The following is a 24,968-nucleotide window of genomic DNA, read 5'->3' on the forward strand; positions in this document are numbered from 1 at the left end:
TGTTGGCCGGGCGCGGTGGCTCAAGCCTGTAATCCCAGCACTTTGGGAGGCCGAGAGGGGCGGATCACAAGGTCAGGAGATCGAGACCATCCTGGCTAACACGGTGAAACCCCGTCTCTACTAAAAAATACAAAAAACTAGCCGGGCGAGGTGGCAGGCACCTGTAGTCCCAGCTACTGGGGAGGCTGAGGCAGGAGAATGGCGTAAACCCGGGAGGCGGAGCTTGCAGTGAGCTGAGATCTGGCCACTGCACTCCAGCCTGGGCGACCGAGCTAGACTCTGTCTCAAAAAAAATAAATAAATAAATAAAAATAAAAAAACAAAATAAAAATGTTTTAAATTAGCTGGGCATGGTGACATGCACCTTTAGTCCCAGGTACTAGGGAGGCTAAAGCAGGAAGATGGCTTGAGCCCAGAAGTTTGAGGCTGCAGTGAACTTTGATCAGGCCACTGCACTCCAGCCTGGGAAACAGAGCGAGATCCTGTCAATAAATAAATAAATGAATGAATAAAATACATAAATAATCTAAGAGCAGTACCATTCTATCTCTAACAATGTCAAACTATGAGAGTCAAAAATATTTTAAGGTCTGCTGTGTGCTTTCCTCAGAGGGAAGGAAACTGTAGGCATCGCACTGCAGCTTCATAAATACGTGAATAATCTTTTTAAGAGCAGTACTATTTTTTTTTTTTTTTTTTTTTTTTTTTTTGAGACAGAGTCTCGCTCTGTCGCCCAGGCTGCTGGAGTGCAGTGGTGCAACAGAGCAGTACTATTCCATCTCTAGCAATCTCAACCTGTAAGAGTCAAAAATATTTTAAGATCTGCTGTGTGCTTTCCTCAAAAGGAAGGAAACTGCAGGCATCCCACTCCTCCCTTCCAGTAAAGGAGACCAACAGACAAAAAATATAGAATGCTTCTAGGATTTTTTTTTTAAGGACTAATCTAAATATAAGAAACTATTTCCTTAAAAATCCTGACATTGGAGTTCTGCTACCAAAGACACAGCCAAAGACATCTAAACAGCCAGAGTTTAAAAAAATAAAATAAAATAAAATAAAAACACACACACAAAAGTGTATTTGAAAACAAGACTGAAAGCTTTTGCACATCTGACAAGGTAGACTGGTTTTACAGTAGATGCCATCCATATTCGGTCCTACCAATATTATCACAAATGAAACATACTGTTTCTTACAAAGATATAGGCATAAGTCAAGGACTATGACTAACTAGAGTCAAAGGAAAGGTTAGACCCCAAATCTTATCCCTTAGACCAATTCATAACATAGGACTTAAATTAAACCATTCAGTCTTCTAATGCAGTGGTTCTCAACCCGGCTTCTCATCAGAATCCCAGGAACTCTTTTAAAGAAATTCCCAATAACTAGGCTGTACCCTAAGTCTCTGGGGGTGGGATCCAGGCATGAGTATTTTAAAGCTTCTCAGGTGATTCCAATGTGCAGCCAGATCCTGTCTCAAATTCACCACAGCACTAGAGGCAGGTAACAATTACTAGCAAATTCCTCAGCCCATCAAGCCCTCCAAGAAAGGGAGATCTGCTGGGCAACACTGGCTCTCACTGATGCTATCCTTCACTCCACTTAAGAATGACATAAGTTATCACTTTTGGTATAATTTTGAGACTTTCCATATGCCATGGTGATTTTTAGAGCAATATTTAATCAGGTGAATACCAGCAAAGACAGAAAATACAGAAAAAGAAATTTCCATAAGGCATGATATGAATAAATAAGTGAAAAAACAATCTTGGGTTTAAAAGTAAAGCATGAGAATTTGAAGCCTGTGAAATTTTATTTATACAAAAGAATAAAAATAGCTATTTAAAAAGAATTGATTTAAACTTATGTTTTTCCATTTTTCCTGCTCCTTGAACACGAATCTGCTACCAACTCAGAAAGATTTAAGATGGGTAATTACTAAATAAACACTCTTTACCTCTCCTTGCAAAAAAACAGAGCCAAGTTTCCCATTTCACTTATGATAAACCAGATTATTTTCAGTTATGAATATCGGCAACTGCATGAAAAAGATGATCAGATATGTCAGCAGGAAGGTATGAGCTGTACAAGGCATTACAAAAAAACCCCAAAGAAAATAAGATAAAAACAACGAGAAAAACAAGAACACATAAAACAATATAAGAAAATGCCAGATATTTACAGCCTCCATCTGAAATGTGACTTGTGTTCTACTTTCAGCATAAAACAAAACCAGAGAACATTTCTTGATGGGTATCACAGATGAAGCTGGTGCCAGCCAGTTTGGGGGGAGACATTCATTCTAAGAAGGGAGAAACGCACAGTTAGCAACTTGCTGGGATTATAACATTGTCTTGATCTTCCTGCAGTTCTGTTACTAAAAATGACATAAAGTAAGATCCAATGTCTTACAGAAATGACTTGTTTGTCACCACATTTAGAACAAACTACTCAAAGTCACAGGCACTGGGTCTGGGAGAGCAGAGGTGGATGGCCACGAACTCAGGTGAACGATGTTTATCTTTGTGAGGTCAGAGAAGGGAAGAAGCAGGGCTCTACAGCCTGGAAGCTTCTGCACTAACGTGTCTTCTAATAGTCCTAAAGAGAGAAAAACAAAAGTCCCAACTTACTCTCAGCAGAACAGTTGTTTGACCCTAAGGGAAAAAAATATCTAGGCCGGGCGCGGTGGCTCAAGCCTCCGGGCGCGGTGGCACGAGCCTGTAATCCCAGCACTTTGGGAGGCCGAGACGGGCGGATTAACAACTCTGCCAGGAGATTGCTCCATAGCTAAAGATTCTATTTTAGGCTGGGTGTGGTGGCTCACACCTGTCATCTCAGCACTTTGGGAGGCCGAGGTGGGCGGATCACGAGGTCAGGAGTTCGAGACCAGCCTGGCCAGCATCGTGAAACCCCGTCTCTACTAAAAACACAAAATATTGGCGGGACGTGGTGGTGGGCGCCTGTAATTCCTGCCTCAGGAGGCTGAGGCAGGAGAATCGCTTGAATCTGGAAGGCGGCGGTTGCAGTGAGCAAAGACCATGCCATTGCACTACAGACTGGGCAACAAGAGTGAAACTCTGTCTCCAAAAAAAAAAAAAAAAAGATTATATTTCAGGCCAGGTGTGGTGGCTCAGGCCTGTAATCCCAGCACGACTTAGGGAGTCCCAGGCGGGCAGATCACTTGAGGTCAGGAGCTCGAGACCAGCCTGGGTAACAAATTAAGACCATATCTCTACAAAAAATATAAAAATTAGCCAGGTGTGGTGGCTCATGCCTGTGGTCCCAGCTACCTGGGAGTCTGAGGTGGGAGGATGGCTTGAGCCTGGGAGGCAGAGGATACAGTGAGCCAAGATCGCACCATTGCACTCTGGCTTGGGTGACAGAGCCAGACCCTGTCTCACACACACACACACACACACACTAAAAAAAAAAGATTGTTTTCCAAATATGATGTACAATACTTCACATCTGAAAATGGTCTGCCTTCTGAGTCCATAAAGGGATTGAAACATCAATTCTGCTCTTATTAGAGCATCTGAACTCACTAGTCCAAAAAAAAAAAAGAGCTAGTATTAACAATTTATCATTTAATTAAAGGGAAATTTCATCATCAAAAATGTATGTGACCGGCCAGATGCGGTGGCTCACACCTGTAATCCCAGCACTTCAGGAGGCTGAGGCGGGCGGATCACGAGGTCAGGAGTTCAAGACCAGCATAGCCAACATGGAGAAACCTCATCTCTACTAAAATACAAAAATTAGCTGGGCATGGTGGCATACACCTGTAATCCCAGCTACTCAGGAGGCTGAAGCAGGAGAATCACTTGAACCTAGGAGGCAGAGATTGCAGTGACCCAAGATTGCACTGCACTCCAGCCTGAGCGACAGAGCGAGACTCTGTCTCAAAAAAAAAAAAAAAAGTATGTGACCTCTTTCTCTCCTTAAAATACAAAACTACAGGCCAGGCACGCTGGCTCACACCTGTAATCCCAACACTTTGGAAGGCTGGGGTAGGAGGATTGCTTAAGTCCAGGAGTTCCAGACTGGGCATCATGGCGAAACCCCGTATCTACAAAAAGTACAAAAATTAGCCAGGCGAGGTGGCATGGACCTGTACTCCCAGCTACTCAGGAAGCCAAGCACAGGAGGTCAAGGCCACAGTGAGCTTTGATCGTGATGATACTGCACTGTAGTCTAGGCGACAGAGCAAGAAACTGTCTCTCAAAAAAAAAATTACACCTAAAAGTTGAAGTATATCCAGATGGATACCCCAGACTTTAAATCAAGAGTTATGACTCCAGGTTGGGAACACTCAATCTCTGAAGACAAATACATTTTCCTAATCATCTACAAAATTGCCAGCCTCTCTGAAGTGGTCTGGCTGATACTTACAGCTCGTGGTTTTTTGTTTAACTTCAGATCAATCCTGTGACAGAAAAGATAAAAGATATTTCCATTTTAATTTACAGGAAATGGGTCCCACAATCAGCTACTGCATAGGGCATAAGCTATAACAAAGACTATTTGGTTAAGAAAAATCCACATTCTTCATTAGACTATGTCATATTTAGTTGTTTACCCAGATATTATCAAGCAAGTATTAAAAATTATGAGCACACATTTTTGCCCTAAGGCAAACTTAGATGACTCTAAAAAGAAATGTATACAGCAGCTACAAAAGCCATATAATGTTAAAACAATTCCAGAACTACATGTTAAAGAGATTGAATTAAGAGGGCATGCTCTATGTTAATGTGTTAGTTCTGTAACTATATCACTGAAAATTACTGAGACACATGGTGATTAACAACAGGAAAGAGACTAGGAGTTTGTATTTCTGGACATGAAACGCAAAATAAATTAAATGAATTTCAATTTTTAAATCTTTCCAAAGCAAAGTATCAGATCTTAAGCTATTATTCTCCTTATGAAGCAAAGCCAGAAAATCAATTTAAATATGAGTTAAAGGTTATCTATTTTAAAAGAAATTAAAATGCATAAAAGTGAAGTTTACTTAATTTTGCTTAAGTGATTAAATAAAATGTTACCTCCATCACGTTTTTCTGTTTTTAAAAAAAACTTCCCAGCCTAACCTAATATACATACCTACAATTAAACAGATAAACTATGGGTTAGAAAGGTCTCAAAAAGGCATACTGGTGTCTACACACTAAACAACACAGCACAAATACTAATTCAAATCAAACTTACTCAAAGTCATAATCAAACATGCCAGACGGGCTGAGGGGCAGCATTTGAAAGGAAGAAAGCAATAGAAATTAATATACTAATTGAACAAATTAGTCGATTAGCCACCCTAGCAAGAATTGTAGAAACAAAATCAGCTTTAAGAATCTTAAGCAACAAAGTTTCAAACATCAAAGCACCAAAGATTTTGTGGTCAGGAGATTCCCTTCCTTCAGTGGATTTCATATCAGAAGACTAGACTACGAAAGAAAAAGTTATTTCATTAGAAAACTACAGACACCTGGAGCCCTTTTATTAGCTGCCAAATTCGGAGTTAGAACTTTTAAAATATTTAATTGTACTGAAAAATATAATTAGGGCATTAGAGAAACAGAGAAAGAAAGGTTTAGTTATATAACGAAAGGCACTTTGAAGACAGTACTAACAACTCAGCATAATATACTTTCACTAAAATAAAAAACTACAACACAGTCTAAACTTTGAAAAAGGAAAACATTTTACAACTTTTTACTCAAGTTATATGGTTGGTTTGTTTTTGTTATTGTTGTCATTGTTTTTTGAGATGGAGTCTTGCTCTGTCACCCAGGCTGGAATGCAGTGACGCAATCTCGGCTCACTGCAAGCTCCGCCTCCCGGGTTCACGCCATTCTCCTGCCTCAGCCTCCCTCAAGTTCTATGTTCTAAACATGTTCAGGGAACACCATGCTCCTTTTCTACAGTGTTCATCCTACAAGCCCAAAGTTGAATGAATAAACTTGAGTGGTGGAACCTTGTTCCAGAAAATGAAGAACAGTATTGTTCTGCCACCTAAGTAGGTGATGGCAATTAACTATCTACATCAGGGCTACAATCGAGAAACACAAAAGTCTGCAGCACCCCCTTTTCTTTTAGACAGAGTTTTGCTCTTGTCACCCAGGCTGGAGTGCAAGGGCGCAATCTTGGCTCACTGTAACCTCCGCCTTCTGGGTTCAAGTGATTCTACTGCCTCAGCCTCCCTAGTAGCTGGGATTACAGGCGCCTGCCATCAAGTCCAGCTAATTGTTGTATTTTTAGTAGAGACAGGGTTTCGTCATGTTGGCCAAGCTGGTCTTGAACTCCTGACCTCAGGTGATCCATCTGCCTCGGACTCCCAAAGTGCTGGGATTACCAGCATGAGCCATTGCACCCGGCCTGCAGCACCCCTGTTAAAACAAGGGAAAGCTGCCATCCACAAACACCTGAGTCTCAGGGATCTGGAGAGAGCAGTACAGAGGAGGAGACCATTTTGTGCCATCATCGCTAGCAGGCCATGGTATGGGCAGGCCTCCAAAGCAAACATTAACCTGAAGCATGACACCTGCTGCTTTGGCTGGCTCCAACACCTTCCAGACTAAAACAATATGCAAATGGCTACATTTAGGTCCTAAAACAATATGCAAATGGCTACATTCTCCTCCTAGACAATGTTTACAAGAGTAAAGCTGGAAGAAAGCTTAATGTCAATATCTCTCACAAAATAGTTTCACTTTACACTCCAGCCTGGGCAATACAGCAAGACCTTGTTTCAAGAAAAAAAGAATTTCATATTCCTGAAGAGGGCAAATTGAAAAGTTATTTCCTTTTGCTTAAGTGCCATATTTATTTCCACTTTGCTTTGCTCACCACTAACTAGTGTCTGGCACACAGTAAGTACTGAAACATCTGCTGAAATAATTTATTATTGACTCATCTCACTATATGGGGTATGGCACACTGGAGGAGAAACATGTACTATACTGGGTACAAACTTAACAATGTACATAGACACCATGCTCTGTCCCCACCCCAATCTGCCAGCCCTACTGAGATATCAGTCAGCCATGGTAAGGGACTTGGAGCAGACACAATTCCTGACTAAAGATGGCAGGAGTCCGAGAGCCTTAACTGACCACTCATGTGCCATTCAGGCACACTGAATTTTGCTTCCCTAGAAAGGAAGCAAATCAGCTTCACTGTCCTTTCTTGGGGCAGATGAGTGCCTATGGCCAAGGGAGATCAGCCAGATATTAAATCAGAGGGAAGACAAAAGGACAGCAATAAAAAGCAGGATTCTGCTTTCCAAACAGAAAACACTATTTGTGAAGCAGTAACTAATATCAAAGATCTTTACAACTACCACTATTTTTCTGGAAGGAGATATCTCCTAGGATAGGAAGAAGTATTACTCCTATGGAAATGTGCTAGAAACCTGCAAGAAGAAAGCAAAGTTCAGCACCTCTTTAACTCCTTTTTATCAGTCATCAGCTAATAATGTCATTAATGGAAATGAAGGAAGAACTACCTGAAATAAACAGCTATCTAGAGAGTCTATTAATCAGTAATGGAAAAAACTCCCAGAAACTTTCAAAGAGTTTCCTCCCTACTCTAGACACTATGAAATAAGAAAATAATCACTACTTTGAAATGACACTAGGCCAGGCACAGTGGCTCATCCTGTAATCCTAGCACTTTGGGAGGCCAAGGCAGGTGGATCACCCGAGGCCAGGAGTTCACGCCAACACAGTGAAATGTGTCTCTACTAAAAATACAAAAATTAGCTGGGCACAGTGGTGCACATCTGTATTCCCAACTACTCAGGAGGCTGAGGCAGGAGAATCGTTTGAACCCAGGAAGCGGAGGTTGCAGGGAGCTGAGATCACGCCACTGCACTCTAGCCTGGGTGACAGAGCAAGACTCCGTCTCAAAAAAAATAAAAATAACAATAAATGACACTGGAGTAAATTTAATAAAAGCAACACAGAGCATGACATTTAATTAACTTGACAATTTAAAAAAATTTTTAAGAATGTATTTCTCTCTTATTCATGATAAGCTAGCACCAGTCTATTACAGCTGGTCAAATAACCTACAGCCTTTCAAAAATATATAAAGAAATAGATATGCAATTTTTGCTATTTCTTACTACAGTTATGCAATTAGGGTGGTGACTTCTGGTTTGCAGAAAAATGTTAAGCAGCAGTCCTCAGTCATTATTTGAATGAAATACTATTTCTGCAGTCTAGAAAACACCATTACCATCAACAAGAAAAACTCTTAAAATAATTGAAGAACCAGCTGATGCAAACCAAGGAGGTTCAAATCAGGTACAGTTAATTCTATGTCATCCCCAGGCACTGTCATATCCATGAAACTAACAAGTTTAATACCTTGGGTGCATGAAGGAATACACTACAGATTTGTAAAGCAAATACAGAAGCAAACTGGAGGACAGGGAATGCCACCCATTCCCTGCATTGCCCTCTTTCACCTGCTCAGCATGCAGTCTTCCAGGAGAAGTAGAACAAAGGTACAGTTTCTAGACTGAGGAATCTTGCCCTGGCTTTGAAACTTCTAGGAGGCATGGAAACAGGTATGTATAGGGTCTCCATTACTCCCGGAAGGCTTGAGGCCAGCAAAACTCCTTACTCTAGAAACTGTACCTTATACTCTTTAGGTCAAGCTGCATAATTTCCAATTATCTGAGTTAACAAACCCCAGCATTATCATACAAACCCCAGGCAGAGTGAATGCTGAAACCCTCTCTGGGTGATACCTGGCCTCTCTGTCCACTGATGTCATTCCTATCTCATTATGTACCGCAAAAAAAACACGGTGCACCAACATTACACGTTACCGATGAAGACACTCTCATATTTTACAGGCTTTATACTGTTCCTCCAGTATCTGAAGTCAGCATATTGCTGAGAAATACAGAAACAGAAAAATCACAAGCAATAAAAAAAAAGCTTGTATTTAAAGAGAAAAAAAGGCATGTCAAATCAGTTCTCTCCATCCACAAAGAAACAAGAGTAGGCAAAGATCAGGATTACCAGCAGAAGACTTTAGCCCACTTTACAGCTTCCCAAAAAGTACTAGTGGCATTTTTCAAATACTATTACACAGATTCCATTTTTATTTCTTTTTCTCTTCTAAAATTATTCCATATTCACCATATGAAACAAGGTTTTTATGGAATAAAACTATTCTACACTAGAAACAGTGAGAAGGATGCCCGGGAGTCTTCCTTGAACGTTACTCTAATGCCCACCAATTCCTCCCTTTGAGCAAATTAGCCCATTCACTTGGACCTAAGCACTTTCTTGCCATCAGCAACAGAAAGGGTCTGCAACAATCCTAAAGAGTTTTTATTCTAGGCAATTCCCTTCACAGCAATGGTCATGGGAGCTGCAGGGGGTGGGATTCCTGCCACTGACCTGTGCCGGTTTTTATTCTTTCGCTTTTTATGGCTGCTGTGGTGACTCCCTGAGGAAGTAGAGGAAGCAGCCTTCTGAGGTTTCACTCCCTGCACAGATCCATCCAGATCCTCAGGGTCCTCCTGGCTGGGCTCGTTTTCCTGATTGTGGAAGTCTGGAGAAGTGTCACTTTCTGTCCCACTTCCTGGCTCCCCTGGAGGAAATAAAACACAAGTTTCCAAATGCATCATCAGTACTCCTCAGGCAATCCGTCCATCAACATGAACACTAATAGGAAAAAACCATTCCCCATCCTCTAATTGACAGAGAAGATACATGTTGACAGAGAAGATACACACAAAGGATCAAAGTTACCACAGGTCCTGAAAAAGCATGTAATCTGAAACAATGTAACCAGAGACAACATCTCTAAGGGCAGTTGGGAGACAGGAACATACAGCCAGGATAACCTCACTGCATAAAGGTTATTTAAAAACAGAATACACTAACGGGATTAATAATTATACATAAAGCATCAGATAGGACTCCAGGGAAGTGAGGGATGATCTTGGAAAAAGTGCCTATAGCTGGCCCTGGTTTCTTCCCCAAACCATACGGGGATCCTGTCTTTTTTTTTTTTTTTTTTTTTTTTTTTTTTTTTTGAGACGGAGTCTTGCTCTGTAGCCCGGGCTGGAGTGCAGTGGCTGGATCTCAGCTCACTGCAAGCTCCGCCTCCCGGGTTTACGCCATTCTCCTGCCTCAGCCTCCGGAGTAGCTGGGACTACAGGCGCCCGCCACCTCGCCCGCTAGTTTTTTTTGTATTTTTAGTAGAGACGGGGTTTCACGGTGTTAGCCAGGATGGTCTCGATCTCCTGACCTCGTGATCCGCCCGTCTCGGCCTCCCAAAGTGCTGGGATTACAGGCTTGAGCCACCGCGCCCGGCCGATCCTGTCTTTTTATTAAAAAAAAAAAAAAAAGGCCAAAGAGGCAGAAGACAGCCCATTCCTGAATTACTCTAAGTTTTCCATTTTGTTTTTTTGTTTGTTTAACCTTTAAGATCTGTTGAACTTGAACCTGATAAGTCTTTTTTTTTTTTTTTTTTTTTTTTTTTTTTTTTTTTTTTTTTTGAGATAGGGTCTCACTCTGTCACCTAGGCTGGAGTGCAGTGGCGGAATTTCCGTTCACAGCAGCCTTTACTTCCTGGGCTCAGGTGATCTTTATACCTCAGCCTCCCACGTAGCTGGGACTGCAGGTGCCCATAAGCATAAGCCCAGCTAATTTTTCTATTTTTTGCAGAGATGGGGTTTCACCATGTTGCCCAGGCTGGTCTTGCACTCCTGGGCTCAAGAGATCTGCCTTCCAAAGTGCTGACATTACAGGCATGAGCCACTACACCCAGCCCTGCTAAGTTTTATTTTATTTTATTGTATTTTGAGACAAGGTCTCACTCTGTCACCCAGGCTAGAGTGCACTGGTATGAACTGGTGTGATCACAGCTCATGGCAGCCTCAAACTCCTGGGTTCAAATTATCCTCCCATCTCAGCCTCCCCAGTAGCTGGAACTACTGGCACATGCCACCACACTTGGATAATTTTATTTGTTTTAAGATGGAGTCTCACTATGTTGCCCAGGCTGGTCTCGAACTCCTGGGCTCAAGCAATCCTCCTGCTTCAACCTCCCAAACTGCTGAGATTACAGGCATGAGCCACATACTCTGCCAAGAATATTTTTAAAATGCAGTAATATTCAGCTGACACATGTTCTCAATTTTAAAACATCACTGTAGATTATATTAAATAAATAAAAGCAAGCTCAATAACAACTTGTATAAATATATATATATTTATAGATCAGGCACAGTATCTCATGCCTGTAATCCCAGTGCTCTGGGAGGCTGAAGCAGGCGGATGGCTTGAGGCCAAGTGTTCAAGACCAGTTTAGACAACACAGCCAGACTCTCATCTCTATAAAAACAAAAATTAAAAATTAGCCAGACATGGCAGCACATATCTGTAGTCTCAGCTATTCAGGAGGCTGAGGTGCCCGTGAGTTTGAGCCTGCAGTGAGCTACGATCTTACCACTGCAATGCATTCTAGCCTGGGCAACAGAGCAAGACTCTGTCTCTTAAAAAAAAATAAAAACAAAAATGCTGCATGCAGTGGCTCATGCCCGTAATCCCAGCACTTTGGGAGGCCGAGGTGGGTGGATCACCTGAGATCAGGAGTTCAAGACCAGCCTGGTCAGCATAGCAAAACCCCATCTCTACTAACACAAAAATTAACCAGGTGTGGTGGCAGGCACCTGTCGTCCCAGCTATTCAGGAGGCTGAGGCAGAGAGAATTGCTTGAACCCGGGAAGCAGAGATTGCATGAGCCGAGATTGTGCCACTGCAATGTTGCTCTGGGTGACAGAGCAAGACTCCATCTCAAAAAATATATATATATATATAGTTATCAGTATGGTTTGGCTCTGTGTCCCCACCTAAATCTCATCTCAAATTGTAATCCCCACATGTTGAGGGAGAGACTTGGTGGGAGGTGACTGGATCATGAGTTGGTTTTCCCCATGCTATTCCTGTGATAGTGAGGGAGTTCTCACAAGAACTGATGGTTTTAAAAATGTTTAGAGGCTCCTCCTTCATGCGCGTTCTCTCTCCTACTGCCTTGTGAAGAAGGTACTTGCTTCCCCTTCGCCTTCCACCATGATGTTAAGTTTCCTGAGGCCTCCCCAGCCATGTAGAACTGTGGGTCAATTAAACATCTTTCCTTTATAAATTACCCAGTCTCAGCTATTTCTTTAGAGCAGTGTGAAAACAGACTAATACAGTTATATTTGTATTTCATTTATATATATACTTGTTTTTCCTGAAAGGAATTTCTTTAAACTCTTAATAGGTGAGGATGAGTGAGGGAAGACTTTCACTTTACTCAACTGTTGAAGGATCCTAAATATATACATTACCTGGCCGAGCACGGTGGCTCATGTCTGTAATCCCAGCACTCTGGAAGACCGAGGCAGCTGGATCACCTGAGGTCAGGAGTTCAAGACCAGCCTGGCCAACATGGTGAAACCCCACCTCTACTAAAAATACAAAAAATTAGCCAGGCGTGGTGGTGGGCACCTATAATCTCAGCTACTCGGGAGGCTGAGACAGGAGAATCACTTGAACCCAGGAGGTGGAGGTTGCAGTGAGCCAAGATGGCGCCATTGCACTCCAGCATGGGCAGCAAAAGCAAGACTCCGTCTCAAAAAACAAAAAACAAAAAAAATGTATATATATATACACACACACATACACACACACATACACACACACACACACATATACACACACATTATCAATTTCTAAAACTTGCCAAAAAAGGTCATGTGGTAGCAGAACCAAGGGACCAGTTTTCTTTTTTTTGAGACACAGTCTCGCTGTGTTGCACCCAGGCTGGAGTGCAGTGGCGCGATCTCAGCTCACTGCCATCTCCACCTTCCCAGTTCAAATGGTTCCCCTGCCTCAGCCTTCTGAGTAGCTGGGATTATAGGAACCCACCACCATGCCCGGCTCACTTTTGTCTTTTTAGCAAAGACGGGGTTTTGAAATGTTGGCCAGGCTGGTCTCAAACTCCTGACTTCAAGTGATCCGCCAGCCTCAGGCTCCCAAAGTTCTGGGATTATAGGTGTGAGCCACCACATCTGGCCCAGTTTTCTTCTTCCTATGGTCTTTACATTATAATCTGCTAGGAAGAGATTTTAAATTGAGTAGCATATGGGTACAAGAAGTAAAGGAAACAGTTCCAGAAAAGCAGAAGAAGAGAGAAATAGCCAAATCTCAGAAATCATGAAACCCTATTTTTGAACACATTTTAGGAAAACAACAGAAAAGGAAACTCTAGAGCAAGCTTGTCCCACCAAGGACCATGGGCCACATGCAGCCCAGGACAGATTTGAATGTGGCCCAACACAAATTTGTAAACTTTCTTAAAACATTATGAGATTTTTTTGGTGATTTTTTGTTTTTAGCTCATCAGCTATAGTAAATGTTAGTATATTTTATGTGTGGCCCTAGACAATTCTTCCAATGTGGCCCAGAGAAACCAAAAGATTGGACATCCCGCCTAGAGCTATGAAGCTATTATACAAAAAGCATACTGACCAATCCTCCCCTTCTGATGTTCAAGAAAACTGATTTCACACTAAAAAAACAACATGCTACACAAAGCTGCAGTAATCAACACTGTGTGGTACTGGCATAAACATATAAATCAAGGGACTAGAATTCCGAGTCCCAGGATGAACCCTTATATTTACAGTCAACTGATTTTCAACAAGGATGACAAGACGATTCAATGAAGAAAGAAAAGTCTTTTCAACAAATGGTGCTGGAACAACCAGATATTCACATGCAAAAGAATGAAGTTGTACCCCCATCTCACACCATACAAAAAAATTAACTCAAAATGGATCACAGACACAAATGTAAGAGCTAAAACTAAAAATTTCAGATGCCAGGACGGGCGCAGTGGCTCACGCCTGTAATCCTAGCACTTTGGGAGGCCGAGGCAGGAGGATCACGAGGTCAGGAGTTCAAGACCAGCCTGGCCAACAGAGTGAAACCTCTTCTCTCCTAAAAATAGGAGAGAACAAAAATTAGCTGGGCATGGTGGCACACGCCTGTCATCCCAGCTATTCGAGAGGCTGAGGCAAGAGAATCACTTGAACCCAGGAGGTGGAGGTTGTGATGAGCTGAGATCACATCACTGTACTCCAGCCTGGGCAATAGAACAAGACTCCATCTCAAAAAAAAAAAAAAAAAAAAAATTTAGATGCCACTGGGTTAGGCAATGGTTTCTCAGATATGACCACAAAAACAAATGTAACAAAAGAAAAATACATAAATTGGACTTTTTTTTAATTTTTATTTTTTTGAGATAGGTTCTTACTGTCACCCAGGCTAGAGCGCAGTGCAGTGGCACAGTCACTGCAGCCTTGACCTCCTGGGTTCAAGTGATCCTTCTCCCTCAGCTTCCTGAGTCATTGAGACTACAGGTGTGTGACACCACATCCAGCTAATTTTGTTTTGTTTGGTTTTTGGTAGAGATAGGGTCTCACTATGTTCCCTAGTTTGATCTCGAACTCCTGAGCTCACCCTCTCACCTCGGCCTCCCAAAGTGCTGGGATTTTAAGTGTGAGCCACCTCGCCAGCTTTTTTAGGTTTTTGTTTTGTTTTGACAAGGTCTTGCTCTGTCACTCAGACTGGAGTGTCATGGCTCACTACAGGCTCAAACTCCTGGGTTCAAGCAATCCTCCCACCTCAGCCTCCTGAGTAGCTGGGACTACCGGCTTCCCAAAGGTATAAGCCAGCCACTGTGCTCAGCCAAAAATCTTTAGTACATAAGTGTTTGTCTTAGTCAAGCTTCTGAAAGCAGTAACTTTTGAGTCTTTTCCTGACAAGTACTTGGGTGCAGCTATTCTTGCAGGCAGACAGGTAAACAGCCATATACTGAATGATCACCTAAGCCAGGGCAGGATTACAGGCTCTTGTGAAAACTAAGTCAGGGCTGGACCTGGTGGCTCACGCCTGTAATCCCAGCACTTTGGGAGGCCAAGGCAGGTGGATCACCCGAGGTCAGGAGTTCAAGATCAGCCTGGTCAACATGGTGAGACCACATCTCTACTAATAATACAAAAATTAGTTGGGCATGGTGATGCACACCTGTAATCCCAGCTATACGGGAGGCTGAGGCAGGAGAATTGCTTGAACCTGGGAGGTGGAGGTGGCAGTGAGCCAAGATCATACCATTGCACTCCAGCGTGGGTGACAAGAGCAAAACTCCGTCTCCAAAAAAAAAAAAAAAGAAAAGAAAACTAAGATATCATTCCATCTCAACTCATAGGAGTGAGGTCCAGGGTGTCCCTTAACCAGTTTTGTTCCTCCACAAAAAATGTAATATAGCTCTACATTCTAGAGTGGCATTAATTAAAAAGAAGTAAGATTTAGTGGAGAGTCATAGAAAAATCAAAAGGACTTGGTATAATTGATGAGGCTGGCAGAAAGGAATCAAAGACGTCTACAGAGTATCATCACAAAAAATCTGTGAAGACAAATTTTGAAGGAAATAGAACAATTCTGTTTTAGATCAAATGTTTGAGTGAATATGAGTGGAAATGTCTAGAAAGAAATGCAGGATTCAGGCCAGGCAGAGTGGCTCACACCTGTAATCCCAGCACTTTGGGAGGCCCCCAGGAGGCGGAGGTTGCAGTGAGTCAAGATCATGCCACTCGTGCCACTGCACTCCAGCCTGGGCAACAGAGCGAGATTCTGTTTCAGAAAAAAAAAAAGGAAATGCAGGAGTAAAGCCAGGAAAGAGGTTAAGGGCATAGCAACAAATTTAGAAATCTGTACGCGGAGCTTGCAGTGAGCTGAGATCCGGCCACTGCACTCCAGCCTGGGTGACAGAGCAAGACTCCGTCTCAAAAAAGAAAAAAAAAAAAAAAGAAATCTGTACATAGAGATAATAAGTAAATACTTCTAATTCCCAAACTACTAAAATCCCTTTTCCTCATATCATTGCACCAATGCAAAAAGAACTAGATCCAACAACGAGATATACCTTCTGAAAGAAGTACATAGTAATACCGAGAACAGGTCGTATTTCAAGGTGATGAAATACAGAGACAGAACATCCAGTACAGTTACACTGAGTCTGACTCAGAAAGATAAATGCACAAATCTATAACCCATCACTGGAAATTAGACTGTATGGTTTATGTATAAAAAATAAGATATAATTCGTTTACAAAGTAAATAGCACTATTATCCATTTTATATTTAAGAACATACAGGTACATTCTATTTATGGGATGAGCATTTATTTAATTAATTAATTTATTTTTTGACATGGTCTCACTTTGTCACCCAGGCTAGAACAGTGACATGATCATGGCTCACTGCAGCCTCAACTTCCTGGGCTAAAGCAATCCTCTTACCTCATCCTCTCTAATAGCTGGGACTACAGGCACATGCCACCAAGTCTGGCTAATTTTTTAATTTTTTGTAGAGACAGAGTCTTGCTTTGTTGACTAAGCTGGTCTTGAACTTGTGGGCTCAAGCAATCCTCCCACCTCTCCATTCCAAAGTGCTGGGATTACAGGTGTGAGCCACTGCACCAGGCCAAGATGAACATTTTCTAAGAATTATTAAATTGGGTACATGGAGATTTATAAGACATATTTGAAATTTTCCATAAAAGTTATTGTTTTAACTTTAATTCCCTAAGAATTTATAAGATTTATCAGGAATGAAAATATATCTTTGTCCCTTTGAGATGCTAAAGCCAATCTTTATGCAACAGAAGAGGCAAGAAGAGTAACTTCTTCCTCAAAAGGAAAAAATATGATTGCTCACACATGGTGGCTCATGCCTGTACTCCATTTTGGGAGGCTGAAGTGGGAGGATTATTTGATGCCAGGAATTACAGACTAGCCTGGGCAACATAGTGAGACCCTATCTCTTCAAAAAATTTAAAAATTAGCCAGGTGTGGTGGCGGATGCCTGTGGTCCTAGCTACTTGGGAGGCTGAGGCAGGAGGATTGCTTGAGCCTAGGAGTTTGAGGTTGCAGTGAACTATGATCATGCCACTGTACTCCAGCTTGGGCTATAGAGTGAGACCTTGTCTGGGTGGGGGAGTGGAGAAAAACATGATTAAGGATACCCTAAAAGTTTTTAAACTTCTAGGGGGAAGAGGGAAGAGCATAAGAAATGCAGTTCTCAGATACATAATTGGATGAATTAAATATAAGGGCGATGGTAGCTTAAAAATAAACTGATGAGAAACTTAAAAACATAAACTTACTCTTTTCAATGAGCTGGTCTTGAACTCCTGCCAATGCACTTACTGCCTAAAAGAAAAGCCACCAGTTACTAGAAAAGTGACCACAGACCTCAGAAGAACACTCCCAGAGGAAGGGAAAGAGAAAACACATTCCCCAACAACAGGCCAAAGAAAGATTTCCCCACCACCACTACTTACAGCTGCTGAGGTAACTGAGGATTTACTGAAGAGCCGCTCAGCTTCCTTAAACTTCCGGTTCCTTCGATCATTTTTGCTATTGGAGTTTCTAAAACACACAGAAGAAACTCATCATGAGCACCAAGCTATGTCTATGGCTCAAGCTGGGAATGCCCCAGGACTCATGTTCACCACAGAAAGCCTCCATATCACTTAGATTGGCCCAAACGACCTTTATGCTGAACATAGAAAGCAATGTTTTCCAATATATGGTACATGGCCCACTGTGGGACATGAGATTTAGCTGCTTCACATGTTTTTTAAATTAATTAATTTATTTATTTATGTATTTATTGAGACGGAGTCTTGCTCTGTTACCCACACTGGAATGCAATGGCAGAATCCCAGCTCATTGCATCCTCTGTCTCCCGGGTTGAAGCGATTCTCCTGCCTCAGCCTCCCAAGTAGCCAGGATTACAGGTGCCCGCCACCATGCCCAGCAAGTTTTTGTATTTTCAGTAGAGATGGGGTTTTGACACATTGGCCAGGCTGGTCTCGAACTCCTGACCTCAGGTGATTCACCCACATCGGCCTCCTAAAATGCTGGGATTACAGGCATGAACCACCACGCCCAGTCTATTTTTTTTTTTTTGTTTCCGAGACGGAGTCTCACCCTGTCACCCAGGCTGCAGTACAATGGACAATCTCGGCTCACCACAACCTCCGCCTCCCAGGTTCAAGCAATTCTCCTGCCTCAGCCTCCAGAGTAGTCTGGGAATACAGGCACGCACCACCACACCCAGCTAATTTTTTCTTTTGTATCTTTAGTAGAGATGGGATTTCACCAAGTTGGCCAGGCTGGTCTTAAACTCCTGACCTCATGATCTGCCCACCTCAGCCTACCAAAGTGCTGGGATTACAGGCGTAAGCCACCACACCTAGCCTTTTTTTTTTTTTTTTTTTTTTTTTTTGAGAGAGAGTCTCACTCTGTCTCCCAGACTGGAGTGCAGTGGCGCGATCCTGGGTCACCGCAATCTCCACCTTCTGGGTTCAAGTGATTCTCCTGCCTCAGCCTCTGAAGTAGCTGGGACTACAGGTGCACCCCACCATGCCTACTTTTTGTATTTTTAGTAGAGACAAGGTTTCACCATGTTGGCCAGGCTGGTCTCAAACTCCAGATCTCAAGTGATACACCCACCTTGGTCTTCCAAAGTGCTGGGATTACAGGTGTGAGCCACTGTGCCTGGCCACATTTTCATTGTAATATATATCTATTTTACCTTATTTATTTATTTATATATTTTTTTGAGACGGAGTTTCGCTCTTGTTGCCCAGGCGGAACTGTAATGATGCAAGCTCAGCTCACTGCAACCTCCGCCTCCCGGGTTCAAGCGATTCTCCTGCCTCAGCCTCCCGAGTAGCTGGGATTACAGGCATGCACCACCACACCTGGCTAATTTGGTATTTTTAGTAGAGACAGAGTTTCTCCACGTTGGTCAGGCTGGTCTTGAACTCCCAACCTCAGGTGATCCACCCGCCTCAGCCTCCCAAAGTGCTGGGATTACAGGCGTGAGCCACTGTGCCCGGCCAATATGTATTTATTTTAACGCTTATTATTTAAAAAGTCGAGAACAGATTAGTGATATGAAGTGTCTCTTAAATAAACTTAATTCTCAAATTTAAAGTAGGAACCAGGGTTCCTTAGAGGAATGGCTGATACCAGGTCTGGGACAAAAAATGCACAAGGTAAGTATGGGACATCTTTTAGGCCAGAAAGCAATGGAGTGCTCCAAAAATAATAGGGTCACGTCGAAACGACAAACAAGCCAGCTTGAAGAGGCTCCCTCTGACCACAGTTGGGACAAATGTGGGAGAATGAAAGAAAGAGAAGTCAAAAAAGGAAGACTCTTTCTCAGAATGCCAGTAATAAAGGGAATAATAAAATTAGAGAATCACCATTTTACAACTTCCAGTGTACTAATGGATTCAGATAAGAATCAACGGTGTACACTAAACAACTGAATACAAATTTAGAGGGAGCAGTATTTTCATAATGTCTCAAAGCATAACATCCAAAATTACTTGTTAATCACAATGGGAAAAAACGAACTTTTATAGCAGATAAATCATATGGTCAATCTTAACAGCACCAAATAATAAGACAACGTGACATTATGTGCCTCCTGGTAAACGAGAGATAGATAACAAAAGATACACCAATTGCCTATGTAACATTTTTGCAAAAATGTTTAAAGGATCTTTCAGGATCCTTTTAATTAGTCATGAGTTTTGCCCTCAAAAAATCTCAGGAAACTGCGATATTCTACAAGGCAATGTCATGAATATCACCACAACCACCACGAAAAGGGTGACTCTCTTCAATCTTAAGACATAACAGCCAAATGCAATGCATGAATGCTTACTGAATCCTGGATCAAAACAAATCAGCAAGAATTTTTTGGGACAACTGAGGAAATTTTAATAAAGACTATGTATTATATACTATTAATGTAGTACTGATTTTCTAGGTATAATAACTGGTTAGGTAGGAGAAATGTCCTTATACTCAGGAGATAATTACTGACACATTTAGGTGCAAAGTGTCAGTATATCTGCATCTAACTTTCAAACAGTTAAGTAGGAAAAAAAGGTAGGGGGACAGGGAGATATAACTACAAAGGAGTGGCATGAGGAAGATCTTTGTGGTAATGGAATAGTTCATGAAGTAACTTGATTGTGGTCACATGAATCTACACACAAGATAAAGTGACATAGAACTATATATATACATTGTACCAACGTCAATTTCCTGGCTTTGATACTGTATTAGAGTTATATAAAACACACCTATTGGGGAAAACTAGATGAAGACTACAAAAGACCATTCTGCCAACTCCCTATGAATCTATAATTATTTCACAATTTAAAAACGTGAAATGTAAATATAGATGTGTGCTTATATTAATATTATAGAGAGTAAGAGAAAGCAAATGTCACAACACATTAACAATCTGAATACAGGTAGGACAGTATCAAGTGTTCATATACTATTCTTCCCATTTTTCTATAACTTGAAGATAATCCAAAAGTTTAGAAATTTTTTAAAAATATTACTAAGCAAGCAGTGGTACAGCTGGCACACAGATATGGCAAAAATTGTGAGGGTCAGTTGGGCGTGGTGGCTCACCCCTTTAATTCCAACACTTTGAGAACCTGAGGCAGGAGGACTGCTTGAAACCAGGAGTTCCAGGCCTGCCTGGGCAACAAAGTGAGACCCCACTTCTACAAAAAAAAAAAATGTTTTTAATTAGTCAGGTGCAGTATTGTGTGCCTGTAGTCCCAGCTAATTGAGAGGCTGAGGTGGGAGGATCATTTCAGCCCGGGAGTTTGAGGCTGCAGTGAGCTAAGATTGTGCTACTGCACTCCAGCCTGGACAACAGCATGAGACCCTGTCTCTTAGAAAAAAGAAAAGTGGCCAGGCATGGTGGCTCACACCTATAATCCCAGCACTTTGGGAGGCCAAGGCAGCAGATCACCTGAGGTCAGGAGTTCAAGACCAGCTGGGCCAACATGGAGAAAACTCGTCTCTAGTAAAAATTAAAAAAATCACAGCCATGGTGGCATGCGCCTGTAATCCCAGCTACTCAGGAGGAAAAAGAAAAAAAGAAAAGAAAAATACTGTGAGGGTAGAACTCACGACTGATTAAAATGTGTAAAAAATTTAATAGAGTGATGTTGTATAAAGATATTGTTATATGCTGTATTTAAGCCTCACACAACCCTGTGCCAAAGGCCCAACTTTTGCTATTTTACAGATGTGAGCTTTGTCTAAGATTATTCAGTGAGGCAGTGCCTGAGCCAGAGTCCAAGAGTTCAAGTCCAGACCACACCACCACTTTACTACTGCCTCTAGCAAACTTGCTACTAAGAGCCTACAGTCCTACAAACACACACAATAGGAACACAATAGGAACACTACAGGCTTTCCACACTCACTTTTGGTTGGTCAGATACCGATCCCAGCCACGAATAATATTGCCATACATCTGAGTGTCTTCCAGGTAGCTTCCCTCAAAAGCATAGATCTGTCGCTCCAAGTTTGCCAGTGTTTCCTGAGAGATGAAAAACAAGGACATGAATAATGCCTTTTAAATGCAAACACTTAAGTCTGACCAAAATGAAATCCTGATATTAGATTTGCAAACGCAAGCTTGTCCACACTAAATCACCCTGTGGAGAGATGGATGATATGGGGAGGAGCAGCCGTTTAGGACTAAGACAGTCTAGACCTTTGGGTGTGATGGATCTCTGAATGTATAAAGCATGTCCCCAGAAAAATACACACACACGCGAAATTTTGCATATACTTTAGAGGATTCACGGAAACCAGGAGTCAAGAACCCAGGCTAACGCAGAACTTGTGCGATATCCACTCCCACGCACAAAAGGTATCGCTACCAGGAGAGGGAAGGGTGAGCAGCCTTTCAGCGTCAACTAGCTCCCCTCCCCGCAGGCTCAGAGAGGCCGCCGGCACCGGGCTGCCAGTTGCTATGGAAACCTGGAAGGGCAGCTTCAGGTGAGAGGGGCCTCCGGGGTGCCCAAGCCGAGACGTGAGGGCAGGAAGAGCTTAGCCACCAGGGTGCATTGGGCCTTGGGTGCCTGTCACAATTCCGAATTCTCCAGAATGTGTTCTTCTCCCTCGCCTGTCACCTTCTAGATATTCCCAAACACATCACAACCCTGTCTATCAAAAGCCTCCATTCAACGGATCTACTACTAGTACCAAAAAGAACACGCTCCCCACCATCCTCCAAAGTCCAGACAGGGTGACTCGGTCCCCCTCCCACACTAGCCTCCTACCCCACCCCCACCCCGCAAAGATCACGGACTCGCCCGCCTCGCCCTTCCTAGCGCCCTCTCCCCGAGTCCCGAGCCCCGGCACCGTCCTCCCTCCACGCCCCCTCCTGCGGCTGCCGCTGCCCCTCCCCCTCCCGCGCTCCCAGCTCCCTCCCGGCTCCGGATTCGCACAGCCGGGAAGCTGAACCGCCGGCGGGCCGCAGAATGCGCACCCGGCCTCAGGCCGCCGAGCACCCAGCCCGCCGCGCCGCGCCCCCGGAGTAACGAACGGCCTGGCGCAGCCGGGCTTGGGGCCTGGAGGCGGGGCGCGCGCGGAGCCCCATGCTGGGCAACCCCGGTCCTAGCCCCTCACCGCCAACTCCTGCTTCCGCTTCACGAGCTCCGCCAGCTCCCGCCGGGTGTCCGGGATCTGCGGCGGCGCCGCCTTGTTGTGCATCGCCATGTTGGGCTGAGGCGGGCGGCGGCGGCGCGAGGTTGGGGGCGGTCCCTGCGCCGCCAGGGGGCGCCCCCGCACTGCGCCTGCGCGCGCGGCTTCCGGAGACGCGTGCAGCGCCGCGCAGAGGTGCTCTGCGGCCGGGACTCTGGACGATCCTTCTCGGAGAGGTCCAGAGAGTCGGCTTCTGCTCTGCCCTTTACGCCGTTTCCTGCCCCTCGGCTGGCCGCGGGCTTTACAGACGCCACAAATCTACCGTGTCCAAAGCCTAGCTCGTCCTCAGGCCTCCGAGTCTCCTGTGCGTCCCGCCTCAGTCCACTTCAGTGAATGACTTTCACTATCCACTGCAATTGCCTGCGTCAGAAACCCGGTTTTCCTCACTCTGCACCCGGAGTAAAACGCGATACCAGGTCAAGCCCTGTGGATTCGACTCCGGAAGAGCTCGCGAATCCATTTGCTTGTGCCTGCGCCTTTTGCCACCTTCTTAGTTCATTCAGGCCCTCCCTGTTTGGGGCTACGTTATTCCAACAGCTTCTTTATTTCCACCTTTAGCCCCATTTAATCCACTATCCACAGTGGTGCCGGAATCTTCCAGAAACAAATGTTATCACTCCCCTGTTTAAAGCCTTTCAGTGGCTTCCCATTTTCCCATTGCCCTTTGGAGAAACAAGTATGTGTAGTGGTTAAGGGCACAAAACTGGAGCGAGAACTACCTTGTTCAAAATCCTATCGCTACATCGATAAAGTGTGCCCCTTTGGGTAAATAACCAAATCTCAACTCCCTCATCTGTAAAATGAAAGCAGTGATAGAATCTACTTAATACAGTTGCTGTGAGGAGTAAATCAGCTAATGTGTGTAAGGGGTTTGGCAGGTGCCAATGACTCTGCAAGTACGAATTCGCTTTTATCGTTAAGTCCAAGGTGTAGACGTTGTTTTCACTTGGCCCCTGTTGATTTCTCCCTCCTCAGCTCTCCATCTTTCACTCTTCTGCAATTTCGCTATCATAAGTCTAAGTGGGATATTTTTTCTTTTTGTTTTGTTTCTTGCTTGGAAGTCTTTGGATTTCTATAATCTGTGGGTTGGTATCTTCCACCAGTTTTGGGAAATCGCAGTCATTTTTCTTCAGATGCCTGTCTCATATTCTCTCTCTTTCTGGAACTCGAACATAAGAAACCTTTATTTTTAACCTACCGTCTATATTTTCTATCTTTTTGTCCCTCTGTGCTGCATTCTGAATAACTGGTTTCGTGTGCGGATCTTGTAACCTGCCATCTTGCTGAACTTCCTTACTAATTTTAGGGGGGTTTTGTATAGATTCCTTGGAATTTTTTACATAGATAATAATTTCATCTGCAAATGGGGCGTTTTTTTTTTCTTTCTAAGCTGGCTTCTTTTTCTTTTTCTTCCTTATTGTGCAGACTTCCAGTAGTCTGTTAAATAAAAATGATAACATTAAACATCCTTGACTTGTTCCCTGTTTTAAGAGGAATGCATGCCGGGCGTGGTGGCTCATACCTGCAATCCCAGTACTTTGGGAGGCCGAGATGGGCAGATCACAAGATCAGGAGATCAAGACCATCCTGGCTAACACGGTGAAACCCTGTCTCTACTAAAAAAAAATAAATAAATAAACAATTAGCCGGGCGTGGTGGCGGGCGCCTGTGGTCCCAGCTACTCAGGAGGCTGAGGCAGGAGAATGGTGTGAACCCGGGAGGCGGAGCTTGCAGTGAGCGGAGATTGCGCCACTGCATTCCAGCCTGGGGGACACAGCGAGACAAGCTGGTGTGCTCCATCAATTCCTGGGGGCCTGAACAAATGATGACCTGCTAGAAACGCATGGGAAGCAAAGTAACTATTCACAAAACCAAATAAAAGCCTTCCAATAGAAACTAAAATTAAAAAAAAAAAAATCATGGCTTTATATATATGAATACACACTTGATCTTAGCCAAAAGGCCAAGAAAAGATAGATAGATAGATAGATAGATAGATAGATAGATAGATAGATAGATAGATAGATAGATGCATATACAAGCAAGGCCCAGAGGAGAATAAACAGCAAATGAATGAAAATTAGAAACAAAAACAAACAGGAAACCAACCCTAAATTTTTCCTACTCAATCTACCCTGGAGGCTACAGTGTTACCCAGAGCCCCCCAAAACTTGACATAATGAATATTTTATTCCTAATACACAATTCAATATCCTTAAGTCCACCAATATCACCAAAGATCCTGCAAAATCAAGAAATTCACTCTAGGCACATGACCAATAAG

At 43.2% G+C, this 24,968-nt stretch overlaps 3 protein-coding genes across 6 annotated transcripts in view; 2 read left to right on the forward strand and 1 right to left on the reverse strand.

Moving 5' to 3' along the window:
* Window positions 1-24,968, forward strand: part of DNALI1 (dynein axonemal light intermediate chain 1) — a 264,733-nt gene that overhangs the window by 188,334 nt on the left and 51,431 nt on the right. The window lies entirely within an intron of this gene.
* Window positions 1-24,968, forward strand: part of UTP11 (UTP11 small subunit processome component) — a 594,364-nt gene that overhangs the window by 54,144 nt on the left and 515,252 nt on the right. The gene's annotated exons all lie outside the window — the stretch shown is intronic.
* MEAF6 (MYST/Esa1 associated factor 6) lies at window positions 1,065-23,010 on the reverse strand. Of its 4 annotated transcripts, XM_050800684.1 has the most exons (8): window positions 22,610-23,010; window positions 21,397-21,512; window positions 17,422-17,509; window positions 17,245-17,290; window positions 9,420-9,612; window positions 5,212-5,241; window positions 4,393-4,426; window positions 1,065-2,598 (listed from the first exon to the last, which is right to left on the reverse strand). In XM_050800684.1, exons 1-8 carry the CDS (start codon window positions 22,697-22,699, stop codon window positions 2,590-2,592), a joined length of 606 nt encoding a protein of 201 aa, XP_050656641.1. In that variant the 5' UTR covers window positions 22,700-23,010; the 3' UTR covers window positions 1,065-2,589. The 4 variants fall into 4 exon arrangements, with proteins under 4 accessions (XP_050656641.1, XP_050656658.1, XP_050656650.1 ...); XM_050800701.1 differs by lacking the exon at window positions 5,212-5,241 and having other exon boundaries at window positions 1,662-2,598; XM_050800708.1 differs by lacking the exons at window positions 1,065-2,598; window positions 5,212-5,241 and adding an exon at window positions 5,049-5,106 and having other exon boundaries at window positions 4,392-4,426.

Source organism: Macaca thibetana, chromosome 1 (genome assembly GCF_024542745.1).
Source record: "Macaca thibetana thibetana isolate TM-01 chromosome 1, ASM2454274v1, whole genome shotgun sequence".
Lineage (NCBI taxonomy): Eukaryota > Metazoa > Chordata > Mammalia > Primates > Cercopithecidae > Macaca > Macaca thibetana.

Coding starts and splice junctions, on each gene's coding strand:
- MEAF6 (XM_050800684.1), bottom strand. CDS start 22,699: ATGGCGATGCACAACAAGGCGGCGCCGCCGCAGATCCCGGACACCCGG. Junction 21,513..22,609: donor AGCGGAAGCAGGAGTTGGCG/GTGAGGGGCTAG, acceptor TTCATCTCTCAG/GAAACACTGGCAAACTTGGA. Junction 17,291..17,421: donor CCTCAGTTACCTCAGCAGCT/GTAAGTAGTGGT, acceptor CTTTTCTTTTAG/GCAGTAAGTGCATTGGCAGG.